This window comes from Lampris incognitus, chromosome 8 (assembly GCF_029633865.1).
Source record: "Lampris incognitus isolate fLamInc1 chromosome 8, fLamInc1.hap2, whole genome shotgun sequence".
NCBI classification, from domain to species: Eukaryota; Metazoa; Chordata; class Actinopteri; order Lampriformes; family Lampridae; genus Lampris; species Lampris incognitus.
In genome coordinates, this window is record NC_079218.1 from 2,082,147 (window position 1) to 2,099,668 (window position 17,522).

At 46.2% G+C, this 17,522-nt stretch overlaps 1 protein-coding gene across 1 annotated transcript; it reads left to right on the forward strand.

Moving 5' to 3' along the window:
- The first annotated feature begins 464 nt into the window (after positions 1 to 464).
- On the forward strand, positions 465 to 15,958 carry LOC130116701 (HMG box transcription factor BBX). The gene is made up of 14 exons (XM_056284706.1): positions 465 to 644; positions 827 to 1,075; positions 1,854 to 2,058; positions 2,166 to 2,233; positions 3,424 to 3,501; positions 3,861 to 3,938; positions 4,557 to 4,622; positions 4,748 to 5,615; positions 6,583 to 6,715; positions 11,379 to 11,530; positions 11,736 to 11,825; positions 12,839 to 13,036; positions 13,170 to 13,362; positions 15,232 to 15,958. Exons 1-14 carry the CDS (start codon positions 468 to 470, stop codon positions 15,308 to 15,310), a joined length of 2,634 nt encoding a protein of 877 aa, XP_056140681.1. The 5' UTR covers positions 465 to 467; the 3' UTR covers positions 15,311 to 15,958.
- The last annotated feature ends 1,564 nt before the right edge of the window (positions 15,959 to 17,522 follow it).

Below are 17,522 nucleotides of genomic sequence, written 5' to 3' on the forward strand. Positions count from 1 at the left end.
CAGTAAATGCAAACAGGATTGATCATATCTTGAACGGTGTGCTAAAGGACACAGGATGAATAATCCTGTTACCCAGATGAACGTCTCCTTGTTAGTCTGTGCCGTAGTGTTCAAAATATAAATACTGTGCTGACTACATTTCTCTAGAGGTTCACTCACTGACTTCTATAGAATTATGTTTATTAGAAGAGAAAATATGATTGTCAATGTAACAAAAAAAAAAAACAATACTGCAGTTTTGAGGAAATCACAAGCCATAACCTGGTTTAAGCTTTTATTCCTGAAGGCTGAAGACTTAATCACATTGGGGTTGAAAAGCTGAACCAAAGTTTTTATTAAGTTATAATTGAAATATGGCTTGAAGCACATGGTCAGAGGGAGCTTTCTGCTGTTTCCTTATTGACGTTATTGGCTTGTAAACGGATGAGACTGTGCATGTGTCTTCCATTCCCAGGCGTGGTAGTACCATGAAGGGTGGAGGAAGGGGTAAGGAGCCACCTGTTGCTGGAGAGGTTAGTGGCAAGCGCCCCAAGCGCAAGTGTCTGCAGTGGCACCCGCTCCTCTCCAAAAAGGCCCTAGATTTTTCCGAGGAGGAAGAGGAGGAAGATGAAGAGGAGTTGGAGAAGGCGAGTATCCTCATCCTGGTTTGACCGGTCATTCATGCATGAATGCAGCTCATTAATTGAACAAAAAAAACTCTAAAACTGTGATTTTATAAGAAATTGTAATTGATAAGATTTGCAATTTAAATCAGTTCAGAGATGTGGTGCAGAGGACATGTTTCAGCATCGTGTCTAAAGGCTCATGAATCTGTCAACAGTCCGAGCTGTGTAGCCAAGACCAGGGATCAGAGGTGCCATGTGGAGGGCAGCCGGAGGAAGTAGAGGAGGACTCCACCGAGCAGCGGGCTCGGCGGCCCATGAATGCCTTCCTCCTGTTCTGCAAACGCCACCGTTCCCTGGTGCGGCAGGAGCATCCCCGCCTGGACAACCGCGGGGCCACCAAGATCCTGGCTGACTGGTGGGCCGTGCTGGAGCCCAAGGAGAAGCAGAAGTACACTGACATGGCCAAGGAGGTGAGCACTGCTCCTTGATTAGAAGTTCCAGTTATTTTTTATTTTTTATTGTTGTTTTTTATTTTATTTATGTATTTATCATAAAATACTAGGGCGTCCGGGTAGCGTAGCAATCTACTCCGTTGCCTACCAACTCTGGGATCGCCGGTTCGAATTCCCGTATTACCTGCGGCTTGGTCGGGCGTCCCTACAAACACAATTGGCTGTGTCTGCGGGCGGGAAGCCGGATGTGGGTATGTGTCCTGGTCGCTGCACTAGCGCCTCCTCTAATCAGTTGAAGTGTATGATCAGGGGGGAACTGGGGGGGGGGGTGTAGCATGATCCTCCCACGTGCTACGTCCCCCTGGTGAAACTCCTCACTGTCAGGTGAAAAGAAGCGGCTGGTGACTCCATATGTATGGGAGGAGGCATGTGGTAGTCTGCAGCCCTCCCCGGATCAGCAGAGGGGGTGGAGCAGAGACCAGGACGGCTCAGAGAGTGGGGTGATTGGCCATGTACAGTTGGGGAGAAAAAGCGGGGGGGGGGGAATCTCCCCCGTGAAAAATCCTGGTTGTCCACTGCCTTTTGCTCGGATGCCAACATGATATTTTGATTTATTTAATGTTGCATTTTTTCATAGCGCTGGCTGGAGCAATACAGGTAGAGAAAAAGAAGTGAAGCTGAAACTTGCACCAAAGACGAGTACCTTGAATTAGTTGACCAAATTAAGTGACAGCTAGCAATTACGTACAGGTTTAACAGTTTCCTTCATCTTGTCGCTTCTACACAATCTTTTTAGTACAAGGATGCTTTTATGAAGGCAAACCCGGGCTACAAATGGTGCCCCACAACCAACAAACCAGTGAAGAGCCCATCCTGCCAACCAGTCAACAACCCCCGCAAAAAAGTTTGGCCCTTCCCTTCCAACTCCTCCAAGGACTCTGCCACTGCCAAGAAAGTGCCCAAAACCGACGACATGCCACAGTTAAACTTTGCCATGGCAGGTGTGTAGCAGCAAGTATCTGGATAGATTGCTTTGTGCGTGGCGTGTTGTGTTTAAGATGACCTGACCGTGTTCTGCCTTTTTGTAACTTGTGTTGTTGATCATCAGATCCGACGAAGATGGGAGGCCTTAGCATGCTGCTATTGGCTGGTGAACATGCCCTCACTGCAAGAGAGGTAGGTCAGCTGTCAGGCACACGTCCTGACGTGTAATACCTAAGATCTCCTGCAGGTGGCCTCGAAGGCTTATGAGTCAAATCAAATCAATTTTATTTGTATAGCCCAGTATCACAAATTACAAATTTGCCTCAGTGGGCTTAACAGCAACACAACATCCTGTCCGTAGACCCTCTCATCGGATAAGGAACAACTCCCTAAAAACCCCTTTAACAGGGAGAAAAACTAGGAAGAAACCTCAGGGAGAGCAACAGAGGAGGATCTGTCTCCCAAGACGGACAGCGTGCAATGGATCTTGTGTTCACGCAATTTACATAATACAACATTGAAAGAGGATAAGAGAATTATAATGGACATAACATTTATGAAGAACATGATGCACAGGATGCCAAGCAGTGTCCCTGTGCCAACGGAGCAGTCCAGGACCCAAGCCACGCGACCAGCATCATCATGTAGTAAAAGAAAAACTTATGTGAGGAGTGGAAGGGCAGGCAGCATCCAAATGGCAGCCACCATCACCACGGAGACCTGGGAGGAGAACCGATTGCACATGCTTACAACAGAGACTCACATGGCACCATTCAAACACAGAAAAAGAGAAAGGAGAAGACATCATTCAGAGAGAGAGAAAAGACATGTTAGAGAAGAGAACAGTTTGCAATAGTCATTAGCCATAATCAATTAAGTCATCAATTCGTCATAATCTATACTCGATAATCTCGTCGGCAGAACAGTGGTTTGTAAATTCATTGAGACAGAAAACCAACTCGCCATCCAGTACAGGTTGTGAAGCACTCAACTTAAAGGCAACTAATTGTAAACTAAGGCAAAGTCGAGATTTATATATTTAACTTGGCTGTTGAATGTACTGAATATGCCAAGGTAGTGTTATGTACACTAACAAGAGGGGCTTTTTAGTGTGGGTAGTTATTGGTTTGATCTGTGACACTAAAAGAAATCAAGTACATTATTCTGAGACAGACAAATAGATGAATAGATAGATACATATCTATGGAGAACTACTTTGAGTTGTTTATTAATTATATGTACTATGCTTTTGGTTTTCTTGTAAAAGACAAAATGTAATTGCATGGATTGTTCATAAATGCTGCACACAAAAGTCTATGGGACCTGAAATTCAATTCTGATGACAGTGGCTAACTATCCCATTGTTATATGTCTTTCTTTAGGTCTCTTCCAGTCCTCCTAAAGCCAGTTTGCCTGACCCAGCCAGCGAGGGGAAGCCCTTCCCAGGGGACAAGGTTGAGGTTTGTTCTCAGACCATATTAATCCTTTGCCTGCGGGCTCTGCAAACATTTCTCAAACATTTGTCTATATGGCGCTTCTGATGGGAAAATTAACATCCATAGCAAAACCATGGAAGCCTGTCATGTGTTTTAGCCTGATTTGCATTCCAGTAATTTTTTAATGCATTAATTGCTTTTTACAGGTTTATTGCAACAGATTTTGTCTCCTTTTTTGTTCTTTCTAGTTAAGATCAGTCAGTTCAAGGATAACTGGCTGAATATACTGGATGAATACTTAATTTTTGTCATGCATAGATTTTAAAGCTTACAACTGCATCTCAAGAGTCTGCAAAACTGCTCTTTTCAATGTCACTCGTTAGATATCGTCTGGAGCCACGCCGAAGAGAGTGCCTGACATTACCGAAAGCAGGGTCACATCCCCCCTTTCACCTGCAGAGGTAGGATAACAACAGGAATTCAGGCTTCAAATCAGCAATGATTATTTTAGTTTGGTTACAAACAGGTTTACAGATCAATCAATAACTCTAGCATCATAACACAGCAGAATGAATGGCTTGTTCCAGGCTTGAAAATGTTTTTATAAACAGTTGTAGGTAAATAGTATTGTTGACCCGCAGAATTGCAATATCAGGAATGGAGTTCTTCCAGTGTCTATAAAGGAAACTGACTTGCAGTGTGAATATAAGTACAATAAGATAATTGATATAAGAATTTATTTATCATTTTGACCTAGATCAGCTTCATTTTATAGCAGTGATAACCAATTAAGCAATGACGCACACCTATTGCCAGAGGAGCTGCTTTGGTGGTGTTCAAGTCCCTTATGCCACCTTACCCAATTAATTCTTTACAAGGCTGCCTATCAGAGTTAATCTCACACGTGACCGGGTACGACAGTCTCCTTTGTTTTGTTAGTGTCTGTAGCGTGCAGCAGTAAATATAAATTGGTGCAAATTGAACTGTCTAAGGACAAAGACAAAACCTATTTTAGGGTTGAAATTCAAGGGCATTCAACAACCTCCGTCTGTTTTGTAATGCATCGGATCTCTTCACAGTCACCTCCACCCATGGCACCAGAGGGAAAGCCATGCAGACAGTCGGCTCTCTTCCAGCTTGCTGAGGTAATGACACAAGAGAGAGAGAATGTTGAAAATCTTAATTGTTTCCCTTTGATAGAGGTATATTTAATCTGCATCCACTTTTGTATTTACTTGTTTGACATGGCTTTTGAATTGTGTCTGTTAAGATGTGCTTAGCCTCTGAAGCTGGGAAGATGAAGACAGCAGCCCCTCAAATACAGGACAGCACCTCCACAGTCTCTGTCCTACAAGCCACAGTCAAGGCAGAGGTCAAGGAGGAGATGGGAAACATCCACGACCAACCCCCTCCCTCTCACATATCGCCCCTCTTACCCGCTTCTTCATCCTCCTCTTCCTCTTCTACCTCCAATGATGCCATTCCTCCTCAACTCAGCAGCCAAAACGCATGTGTCAAAAAGAAGAGCAAGAAGAGAGAAGGGCTGAAAGAGATGGCCGGGTCTAGTGACAAAGACGGTAGCCCTTGTTCAGCCAAGAAGATCGCCAAGAAGTGTGGCCATTCAGAAACTGACCTGGACAGCGTCTTGTGTACGATTGAGGCGGTGGCCAAAGGGGCCTGGAAGGACACCGAAGAAAAGCCCAGGAAGACCCACAGCAGCCCTGTTGGTGGGAACTCCGGCTTGCCCAAAAAGAAGAGCAAGCCCAAAGTCAAGTCCCCTCTCAGAGAGAAAGAGGATGAGATGGTGGTGAAGGAGGAGGACTGCGGGCAGAATGGCTCCTCCGAGGTGGCAAAGAAGGAGGAGACGGTGCTTGTCAGCCCTAAGAAGGAGGAAGAGGAAGCTGGCAGCAGTAATGCAGAGTTAAAGGGCAGTGCAACAGAGCTTCATCACCCTCCCTGCAGCCCCCCACACACTAAACTCAAAGATGAGGAGAGGGCGAAGGAGCGGCAGAACGAGGCCGAGTCAAACACGGAGAGCCGCGGTTCCAGGAAGTCGGAGAGGAGCTGCAAAGGGGCATTATATAAGACCCTGGTGTCTGAAGGAATGCTTACTTCTCTGAGAGCAAACATTGACCGAGGTATCCGTGTAGAACTGAGTCCAAATTAAAGTGGCACCATGTACCTTTTTTTATTTAACATTTCTCCGTTAACGTCTTTTTGGTCGCACATTGTGATGGCAATGGCAGAATGACACAGTCGCTGTTCAAATCATTTCCCAGGAAGCCTTGTTTTCACTATTAATTTTGTCTGACACTGGGCAGACCCCACCCCCCAGCCTGGCAAATATAGGGGCTGCTTTCCAGCACACATATCACAAGTATAGCTGGTTTACTTTACCTCATGTGATCTGTGAACATAGCTGCTGTACTTCCACAATAGCCTTCTGGCTGTGGCTCGTACAGAAATGCACATATCTTGTTGCTTTGAAGAAAAATGGAAAATTAGATAACCTTCTGTTGTCTTTGCAGCAGTTGACATAAAACACATTGCTGAAATCCAACAAGTTACCTGGTGCTGCTGTACCCCTAAAAGTTAAACCTTTTATAAAAAACTTAAGGTGTCCGGGTAGCGTAGCGGTCTATTCTGTTGCCTACCAACACAGGGATTGCCTGTTCGAATCCCCTTGTTACCTCCAACTTGGTCGGGTGTCCCTACAGACACAATTGGCCGTGTCTGCGGGTGGGAAGCTGGATGTGGGTATGTGTCCTGGTCGCTGCACTAGCGCCTCCTCTGGTTGGTCGGGGTGCCTGTTCAGGGGGGAGGGGGAACAGGGGGGGAATAGCGTGATCCTTCCACGCGCTACGCCCCCCTGGTGAAACTCCACATGTATGGGAGGAGGCATGTGGTAGTCTGCAGCCCTCCAAATTGGCAGAGAGGGTGGAGCAGCGACCGGGACGACTCGGAAGAGTGGGGTGATTGGCCGGATGAAACTGGGGAGAAAAAGGGGGGGAAATCCCCCCCCCCCAAAAAAAACCAACTTTTCAGTCAGATTGTTTGTTTATGATACAAGTGCGGTGTGTCTAACATGGCGGTGTGTCTCTGTAGGTAAGAGAGGTGCTTTCCGTGCATCTGACCATGATGCAAACTGGGCTGATGACAGCTGGGCTGTTTCCCAGATGGGACCCAATAACCCCAAGAAGCTGAAAAAGTCCAAGTCCAAAGATGACTCTTCACAGGGGTTAGTAACTCATCTTTGTGTTCTCACCTTCAGCCTTGCGGTCGGGCTGGTTGTTAATTTGGACACAGTCGGCAAATGTCATCACAACACCAGTATATTGGCAGGTCCAGTCAGAGTTCAGTGTTCTTGGTTAGGATTAAAAAATTAAGTGTCCTTAAAAAGGCATACTGTTGTGTTAGAAAAAGGTTAAACTGCTTCATCCTACATGGCAGAAATGACCAGTGCATTGCGACCGGTCTTCATCAGGGCCTCATTTTTATTTTAACCTGTGCGTAGTCATCCACTCAGAAGACAGCGTTCTGATGGCAGTTGAAATGGGCTGTGTACCCAGCATGCCTTTACAGTTGGTACCAAGTTAATGTTTTACCAGTTGTTCCACAATACCGTGAGGAGCTTTAGCTGAACGAGTCGGTTCCCGTTGGCGCTCCTTTACAGTGCGTTTGCTGGAGGAAATGGCCTTCGTAGCATCACAGTCTGAGCAGTTTGGCGTGTTATTAAAATAAAACGTACAAGGAACTTGACATGCTGCATACAGCACACATAACACAGACAGAACCGTCACATGGGCCATACGATGTGTGCGACCGCACAGGGCCGTGCGCCTGCCCCGCAGTCCCGCAGTTTTGTTTTTTATTTTTAGTTATTTATTTATTTTGATATAGATCATTTTTTTAATGACTGTTCTTTACCCAACATGCTTCTAAAATGAAATTCCTGTCAGTTCCATTATGCATCGTCAAGGCCACATGAAAATATCCAACAAATTATTCAGGTTTTTCATTTTCGATATTGCATCATTACGCAGCGCGTGCTCCATCTTGCTGCTCACTGTGAGGAAGGAGGAGAAGGGCAAACGATGTTTGCTGCACGAGAGTGCAACTGATTTCGTAGACAAGAGTCGGGTGCTGAGAAAAGGAGAAAAATTAAAAGAGGGAAGAATTTCATGAGTCACTGCGAGGATCTCTGGATAAATCTGTCAGCACTTCCAGAGATGTGGTGGCTGAGCAGGTGTCCACAGCTGGCGGCTGTGTGTGACTGTAGGCTACGAGTAATGACCGGTCTGAAAAATGATCTAAAATCTGAATCACCTGTAGGCTGTACACCTGAAACACTGACTTGGAGCATACTGTCATACCCCAACATGCCAGAATAAAGTGACAGTTGAACTGACTTCATGATGTAAAGCTGCTAGTTTTACAGTTGATTTTTTTTCCTTTGAAAGACTATAATAGAGAGGGTGCCCAGGTGGCGTGGCAGTCTATTCCATTGCCTACCAACACAGGGATCACCGGTTTGAATCCCCGTGTTACCTCTGGCTTGGTCGGGCGTCCCTACAGACACAATTGGCCGTGTCTGCGGCTGGAAAGCCAGATGTGGGTATGTGTCCTGGTCACCGCACTAGCGCCTCCTCTGGTCGGTCGGGGCGCCTGTTCGGGGGGGAGGGGGAACTGGGGGGAATAGCGTGATCCTCCCACGCGCTACGTCCCCCCTGGTGAAACTCCTCACTGTCAGGTGAAAAGAAGCGGCTGGTGACTCCACTTGTATCAGAGGAGGCATGTGGTAGTCTAGTCTGCAGCCCTCCCTGGATTGGCAGAGGGGGTGGAGCAGAGACCAGGACAGCTCGGAAGAGTGGGGTAATTGGCCAAGTGCAATTGGAGAGAAAAAGGTGGGGGAAAAAAATCCAAAAAAAGAAAGACTATAATCGCAAAAAGTCTTAGCTGAGACTGTGTCAGTGATGATGCTGTGTTATTCTACTCGTTAAAAATATATCGCACTGAGATTACACATGCAGTACAACTAGACTAGCTGCATGCATGTCAGTGAGCCTGGTACATCAAGTTCACACAGGGCCTCACACCCTCCTTGCGACGGCCTTGAATGGAAACACCAAACATTTGACACTTTACTTAGTTGGACAGGACCTTCAAGGCAAGTTACTAGAATGTACACGGAGACCAACATGTAGTCTTCATCACAATGATCCCCCACGAGACAGGGATAAATGGTGCTGTCCAAAGCACTAGTAATTATGTCCACTGCCTGTTCAAGTACTAAATGTCAAGCATCATTGTATCTGTAACATATGTAAATTGAGTAGTGTGAAATTAACTAAACGAGTAATCTATGACAAAGCATCATATTGAAAATATTGTTGGTTGTAGTATAACAACTGACTGAAAATGACACAAAAGACCAAAGTTCACTTACCATTTGCAAGTGTCAGTCAAAGCAGATAAATGTCAAGCATCAGTGGATCTGTGAACTGTGTGGTTCAAGTAATATGAAATAACTAAACGAGTTATTAATGACAACACATCTCCTGAAAACATCACTGGTTGTGTTATGACAACTGACTGAAAGTGATGTAGAGGCTTGAAATTCAATTTTCATTTACCAGCATTACTCAGAGCAGATGAATGGGTAAGGTGTGTGTGTGTGTGTGTGTGTGTGTGTGTGTGTGTGTGTGTGTGTCCAGAGGGGTTGGTGTACATAGTATGTTTCGATGTGAATGGTGGGGCATCCTCCATCTTCCATCTACATCAGTGGAGGATGGCGGAGGCCACTGTGGCGCCAGGTGGTCTTCATTTCTGACAGAGCAGCTGTGTTTTTCAGATACGTCTGTGGCGAATGCAGTGCGCTGGGTAGATGAGGTCAGTAGCTCTCTTCATCGCATATCTGCTGGCAGTAGAAATAATCAGATAATGATGGGGAGTTGCATCCAACAGGACTGCAGTTAAGGTCTGTAAAATCTGAGAAAGTACTGAAAGTAGTATCCAGGCTTTGTGAAGGCTTTGGAGTTTGAGAATAGGTGTGTGTGTGTGTGGGGGGGGGGGGATTGGTTTAGCCCATATGTACAGATAACAAACATTGTGTGTTATCGTAGGCCCACTGTCATTTCACATCTTGCAATATTGTTTTGATGAAAGATATTTAGCACTGGAGTGATGACGGCAAGTGCTAAGAGTCATCTTGCCCTGCCATGGTCAACATACATCATATTTACCCCAAGGACTGAAAATCCTCAAGTTAGTCAGTTTATCAAGTCAAGTCAAGTCAAGTCAAAAATAAGGATGGATATGTGCTGGCCTGCAGGTCTTGCAAGACCCACAACAGATGTTGGTGGCGCAGGCTTTATTTATAATGATGTGGGCGGCCGCAGGCGGACATATTGGAATGTGTGGTCACGGTGAGGGTTCCATAATGTGATGCTACTGTTTGTGCGCCATAGAACACATGTGACTGTTTGACAGCATGGAGACTACGGAGAGCTGTGATGGAGATGATGATCCAACCATTATCCAAACCGCTTATCCTGCTCAGGGTCGCGGGGGTGCTGGAGCCTATCTAGGCAGTCACTGGGCGGCAGGCGGGGAGACACCCTGGACAGGCCTCCAGTCCATCACAGGGCCAGAGACGATGATGTTAAATCTATTTAAAACAGTCTCAATAGATGATGACGATGATGAAGTTAACTCTGCTGAAAATGACCTCAGATTGTGGGCGAGCAGATGGTCTTGGCAGAATCAGCTGTGCATCGGAAAAGCAGCAGGTGGTAGGGGGTCTTAAAAATACAGGTCTGTGCAGACCTCTAGTAGGAACCCTGAGATGAGTGTCCTCCTGAAGAGCGTATGCGTACCGTATGGTATCGGAGAGCAGGCGGTTGGGCCTACATAATATGACATACCCCTGTTGATTCCTGTAGGGAAACTCTCTTCCCACTTTCCCTCTTTAGCAGAGTCAGAGGTGTCAGAACAGCATCGCTGGTGCTTGTAGGAACCGTTTTTGTTTTTTTTTGCTGAAGAGCACTTCAAACGGTGCTCATGGTTGTTGACACAGGGTTCAAACGTAGGTCCTTGAGTTGAAGGGCAGTATTTCTAGCCACAAGGCCACCCTGACACCCAATGGACTCTGTCAGTCGTCTCAGGACCAGCAGGCATTGCCAGGCCTTCCTGTGAGTAGTTGTTGTCTTGCCGTTTCACTGTGTGTAACAGTGGTGCCCAAGTGCTCGTAACAATGCCGCTCGTTGTCCTGGGAGGTTCGGTTTGCCCAGCCAGCACAGAAAACAGTGCAGATCATAAACAATGGTGGAAAACGTCCAATACATTCACCCGCTGACAGCACGCAGTTAAATAATGACTCTGTTCTCAGCAGCGAGCTCGCCTCTGGAAACGAAGCGTACAATTTAAAGGTAACGGGTTTTTCCGTGTTACTTTTTTTTTTGTTTAGTTATGTCAGTGATGTGTGGAGGTGTGTAACAGTACTTTCAGTAAGCTGTGTGCTCGTACCAAGCTGACCTGTCATGTGTCTTCTATCAAACCACCCATGGCTGAGATGTTTAAAGAACCACACCATCCATCCCTTGCAAACTGTACGACTGTCATGGAATACTTCTGGGCTGGTGTGATTCAGTCCATTATTTATTCTGGGCTGGCGTGACCCAGTCCGTTATTTATTCTGGGCTGGCGTGACCCGGTCCATTATTTATTGTGGGGTGGTATGATTCAGTCCATTATTTAGTTTTGAACTCATTTTGCTTGCAGAGTATGAAATGCTTGTGCACCATTTTTAAAAAATGTTTTAACTTCAGCATCTGTTGTTGTTTGTGTTGTAACACAGTGTTAATTTTTCAAATGAATAAACTGTCATGGCCGCCACTGTGTAGCTTAGGGAAACTGGAGGAGGAGTTCGAGAAGAAGTTCAACAGCCTGCCCCAGTACAGCCCCATGACGTTTGACAAGAAGAGCACCGCTGTCACCAAGAAGAAGAAACCCGACGGCTCCACTGCACAAGAGGAAGCGCTCAAAGCCGGCAAAGGTGAGCAGAACCATGACTGGATCATTTCCTCACGGCTTCAACAAGTAAATACCTCATCCCACCCGTGGCCCGTTCTGCACTGGTTGTATTGTTGTTTTCCCCGCAGTCTCTGTTCAGGACGTAATCTTTGTTAAATTAAACGTTTCATAACATGTCATTCCCATGTTCTTTATTTCTTGGTTGTTCCTTCTTTCTGTTACATCAGGCTCATCTCCATCTCAGAAAAAGACTTCATTCCACAAGATTGTTAGGAAGCACAAACATAAAAAGGAGAAACCGAGTGCTGTGGAAAAAGGTGAACTGGAGTGTTGGTGTTTGTGCATAACCGTCAGTGTTGAACACGGTAGTCGTCAGTATGTGGTTGCTCTAAATGCTCTCATGAGGGGCGTCCGGGTGGCGTGGCGGTCTGTTCCGTTAGCTACCAACATGGGGATCGCCGATTTGAATCCCCGTGTTACCTCCGGCTTGGTCGGGCGTCCCTACAGACACAATTGGCCGTGTCTGCGGGGGGGAAGCCGGATGTGGGGATGTGTCCTGGTCGCTGCACTAGCGCCTCCTCTGGTCAGTCGGCGCACCTGTTCAGGGGGGAGGGGGAACTGGGGGGAATAGCGTGATCCTCCCACGTACTACGTCCCCCTGGTGAAACTCCTCACTGTCAGGTGAAAAGAAGCAGCTGGTGACTCCACATGTATGGGAGGAGACATGTGGTAGTCTGCAGCCCTCCCCGGATCAGCAGAGCGGGTGGAGCAGAGACCAGGATGGCTCGGAAGAGTGGGGCGATTGGCTGGGTACAATTGGGGAGAAAAAGGTGTGTGTGTGTGTGTGTGTGAATAAATAAATAAATAAATGCTCTGGTATAATTTCAGGTGTTTGGAGCGAGTAATGTGTGTAAATGTCAGAAAGAGGTGTCTTTTTCCTTCACTGATTATCTGATGAAAAGACATGACATTTAAATCGATTGTGTAGATGTAGTTTGTTTACATCACTACTCACCCACACATTGTTCAACTCAGAACTAACATTTTAGACTTTCTTTGACCATAAGGAAGGCGATATGTTGTGTTTTAAGGCTTCCACAGGCCATGGTGTGTATAAGATCTTTTTAGGTGGATTAATCATACTTCAGTATTACAAATACAGACTTGTTGGCTGTTTGCTATAAATTGTTGTACTCAGACAGTTTAGGAAATTGGAAAAATAATGACTACTTAATTTATTGTTAATTTTCATTGCTTTGTAAGTGCAGAGGACAACATGTTCCAAATCCTCTTGAGCCAGACCAGTATTTTAAAACCCTTTTCTCCACAGTGGTGGTGCAGAGTGATTCCACCATGCCGGATTCCCCTTCCAGAGGCAAGTCGTGCGCCCCCATCCCCGCAACATGCCCAGACACCCAGGGCACTACCAGTATGGAGATGTTAGTGGGCAGCCAGAAAAGAAAGGCAAGGAAGAACAAGATCACCCACCTAGTGAGAACAGCCGATGGCAGTGTGTCCCCCGCAGAGGGTGAGGGTCTGGAATGCTTTGGCCTCTGTCAGACAACGCGTCTTTTGGACATATTTTAAAGCTCATACCTCAATACCAGTTCATTATGTTTTACTGCTCGTGTTGAGGCTTGTGCTTTTTGTTTTTATTACAGAGGACAAATCCAGAGAACTGAACCAGGAACAGGATGAGAAGCCATTGCCCCAACAAAATTTATGCAATGAAAAAGGGTGCTACAGTACCCCGAGACCAGATGAGGCGGACCGGAGCGCCGTGCCACAAGAGCTTCCTGCTTTCTTTAGCTTGGCTGCACTGGCTGAGGTGGCAGCCATGGAAAATGTTCACAGGTAGACAGCTCTGCACATGGGCACATGGGCAGATGTATATTACCCTGGTTAAAACCTGCAGTCATCAAGACTTAGATGCACACACTTGTCCTCTTTGGTCATTTCTGTCGCTGCCATGTCCAAGACAGTATTGAGGGAAAGTGAAAAGCTTCGCCCTCTAGTGGTTGTGTTCCTTCCAGTAAAGAATCTTCATCCATTTCTTCTCCATTGACCAACCTTCAAAAAACGTTTACAGATCCAGACCAGCTGTCACTGGAACCACAGACTTTTGGGATTACATACAGCAGTGAACTATGAAATGTCATGAAAAAATATATATCAAAATTATATTTTAATGTTTTATGTTTATCACATATGTTATACAACTTATATACAAGTTTAAATTATATATATATATATATATTTATAGCTCAAAGTTGTTAAATGGCAGAACAAGCTTGTTTCGTGCTCGATGCACTCATCTTTTAAATATACTTAAAAGAGGCAGGTATCCTTAAAATATTGCAACTCATCAGGATGTTTCAATGTTTCATTGCAACATCCTGTGGACACACACACACACACATATAGATATAGATATATAACATATATGTTATATAAGTTTATTTTGTATGTGACTGCACAGAGATACTCGGAATGGTTGACTCAGCTCATATCTAAGTGGCATTACTGCCCTAATATTGCAATGCAACCTGAGTTATAGTTCTATTATAAAATGCCTAATGGAGAATTCAAGTCATTTCACCCTGAAGTAGGAACCCTACCAGCAGAGGGTGACTCTATCATTTTCTCCCCCTATAGCTAATGCATGAACATCCCAGTTGCGTGTTGCAGCAAGAGTAAAGAAGTAGTAAAATTGTTTTGACTAAAAAAATATATAAGGCAAACCAGGATCATCGAAGACTTTTACCAACACATACAACATCAGCTAAAACCCAGGTTCAGTCACGCCTAGTCTTCTTACCCGCAGTTCACATGTTCACACAGTCAGTTAGGTACATAGACGATTTATTTTATGAATAATGACAAGACGGTCTCTTTTTTATTTTTTTTTAATCTTTTACTTAAAGTGGCACCAACCATCTGTAAACATAGGTCCCCTGCCTCCCCAACAGTCTGATAAGATGTGACTGAGAATCAAACGCACTTGTCTTGCTGTGAAAGAAAGAAAACGTTCCTCGGTTGTCTTTGTGACAGCGCCGTAAAAGACGTCGCCGAAATACAAAAAGTCACCTGATGCCTCTTTCAAAACATTTTGTTCGTTGGGCGTCCGGGTAGCGTGGAGGTCTATTCTGTTGCCTACCAACACAGGGATCGCCAGTTCGAATCTCCGTGTTACTTCTGGCTCAGTCAGGTGTCCCCGCAGACACAATTGGCTGTGTCTGTGGGTGGGAAGCCGGATGTGGGTATGTGTCCTGGTCGCTGCACTAGCGCCTCCTCTGGTCGGTCGGGGTGTCTGTTTGGGGGAGAGGGGGAACTGGGGGAATAGCGTGACCCTCCCACATGCTACGTCCCCCTGGTGAAACTCTTCACTGTCGGGTGAAAAGAAGCGGCTGGTGACTCCACATGTATGGGAGGAGGCATGTGGTAGTCTGCAGCCCTCCCCGGATCAGCAGAGGGGGTGGAGCAGAGACCGGGACAGCTCGGAAGAGTGGGGTAATTGGATGGGTACAATTGGGGAGATAAACAGGGAACCCCCCCCCCCCAAAAAAAAACCAAAACATTTTGTTCATGACCTTGTGTAATAATGTTGACCATCTCGCGAGGGCAGGTGTCTAATATTTGCAAATCCACTTAGCTGTTAAAAATAAATAAACCTGAAGTTGAAGTTGACCATGAAGTTGAATGTGGCCTTGTCCTGTGTTTCAGAAGCCAGCGGGGCCTGGCTGAGGGCCAGAAGAAGGACCTGGCCCAGACTCCAGTGCTCATCTCCTGCGCTGACCAGTGAGACTCTGAAAAGACTGCTGAGCTCAGTACGTGAGGAGCCACAACATGGACACGACTAGCACTTGAGAATCACGTTTCGCAATGTTAGAACCCTTTGCTGAAGGGAGACCGGCAGGAATCTTTGGACAGACTCGATCCCCTTCCTCCCCCATGTGATTAATTAGCTTGAGCGGTGGTCCTTGAGGGGGGGAGAGAGAGAGAAAGAGAGCCTCCCCCTCCCTGCCTTCCCCCCGACATCTGTGTTCTCCTGAAGCCTTCCTTTGGTAGGAGGAGGACGCCTTCCCGATGTCCTTTCATCCCCTAGGTGCTCCGGTAGAACCTGCAGAAGAACCAAGCTTTCCCCCTGATGCATGGCTTCCCGTGTAGAGATGGCTGTCAGGGGTTTACGGTTTAGATTTTTTTCCGTCTCGTAGGGGCCGTTTTTAAGGTCAACTCTCGCAAGCAAAGATTTTGCATCCTTGGTAGGGAAAACAACCCGACACGGCGTTTGTGTTGCAACGCAAACACAGCTTTCTTTCACCTTTTTACCTTACACACACCTACTGAAAGAGTTCCCTCCGCCTCGAGTAGAATACCTCTATTTGTACAGCTCTTACCGTGTGGCTCCTCTGCACTCCTATCAGCTGCAACCTAAAGCGATGTAACCAGGGTAACCGTCGCCACACGCAGGCTTCCACCAGCCGGCTCTTGCTCGGTTGTGTTCATGTGGTACACATGCTTCGTGTGCTCAACCTCTTTAGAAACCAAGGTTAAGTATTTGATATTTACCTTGACATGCTCCTACCTGTAGAGAGTGCTACTGTACATAATATATATGGTAGCGACAGTGTTTAGACTGAAGGCATAAAAGTAGGCCTGCGTACCCTCCTGCATTTGAGTCAGAGCGGACTGTGGCTAAGGGTATTTTGTTTTAATTATAATTATTATAATTTCTCAGTAGTTTGTTGGCAGTGTCCTTGTAAGTTTTACCAGGTGGTTGGTCCACGTTAAAACCTCTACTTGTGATAGAAAGTACTGTTGTGGGTGAGACGACGGTTCTCTATAGCCTTAACCCTCCCATCGAAACCTTCCTCCCACTGAAACGCCCTCAGCTAGCTTCTCGCCCAACGGCATACCCCAATTCTTTAACCTCCAAATGCAGTGTGTGTCTACACGTGGTCTTATCACGGAACTCTCTAGAAAAGCCGATGCAACGTATTTTCGTGTTCATGTGGATTTTTTGTTTTGTCCTCCAATACAACCGCCACACTGATGTGTAGCTGAATTATGGGGAAGTCTCACAGGGTAACAGTTAACGGTGTCCTCGCTTAGCCCGGTCTGCTAGAGGACGGCGTCCGCGCCGTTTTAAGGCCCTGGCCATGCCAGGTTGGACCACAGCTGAGTCATAGTAGGACCCGACCTGGTCAACGCAGGCCACAAACTAAATATAACAAAATACATGGTTAGCGAGTCCAGCCAGGCCGTTTCCCGTACCTTCCGGAAACAGTCTGTGTCACGTTCGGTTTTACAGATGGTCCAGATCCATAACTAATGGAAGATGCAAGCCGTGGTACCACACCGGGGGGGCTCGCCCCGGCACCACACCGGGGGGGCTCGCCCCGGCACACTGGCAGGGCGAGTCGAACAGCTTCCACCTTTGTTTCCTATTGGCCTTTTGAGATATCATCATCATACGAAAGTTTGTTTTTTTTCTTTTTAAAAATATTTCTATATTCATGTGGTTCAGTCACGTGGTTTTTGTTGGCTATGACCGCCATCTTGAGGACGGCGGTCCCCGGGAAGTCTGAAAGACTGTCCAGAATCGCCCACTTAACCACGGAGGAGAAGCAGCGTATCTGCAAAAAATCGAGTTTTTAGAATTGGATCCTTATCGTCTATCCAAAGACCAGTTAACCCCACTTCAGTCTGCTATAGAGCTTCCTAATTTTACGTTTCACGACGTTTACGTGTACCTCGTCCACAATCCCTCGCCATACTCAGGTGAAGCCCTGAAAGCCTTCAGAAGCACTGAAGCCTACCGCTACGTCACCGCAGGATGGGTGAAGGACGTCAAAATGAATCATGTAAAACCGAAAAGACTGCTCGTCTTTACAGGAAGGGTAAGTGACAGTCTGTTGATAAATGTCATGTTAGCATCAGTGCACAGGACACATCTATGAAGCTAGCTAGCCTTGCAACAAGACTGTCTTGTTACAAGGCTATGAGGCTAACGC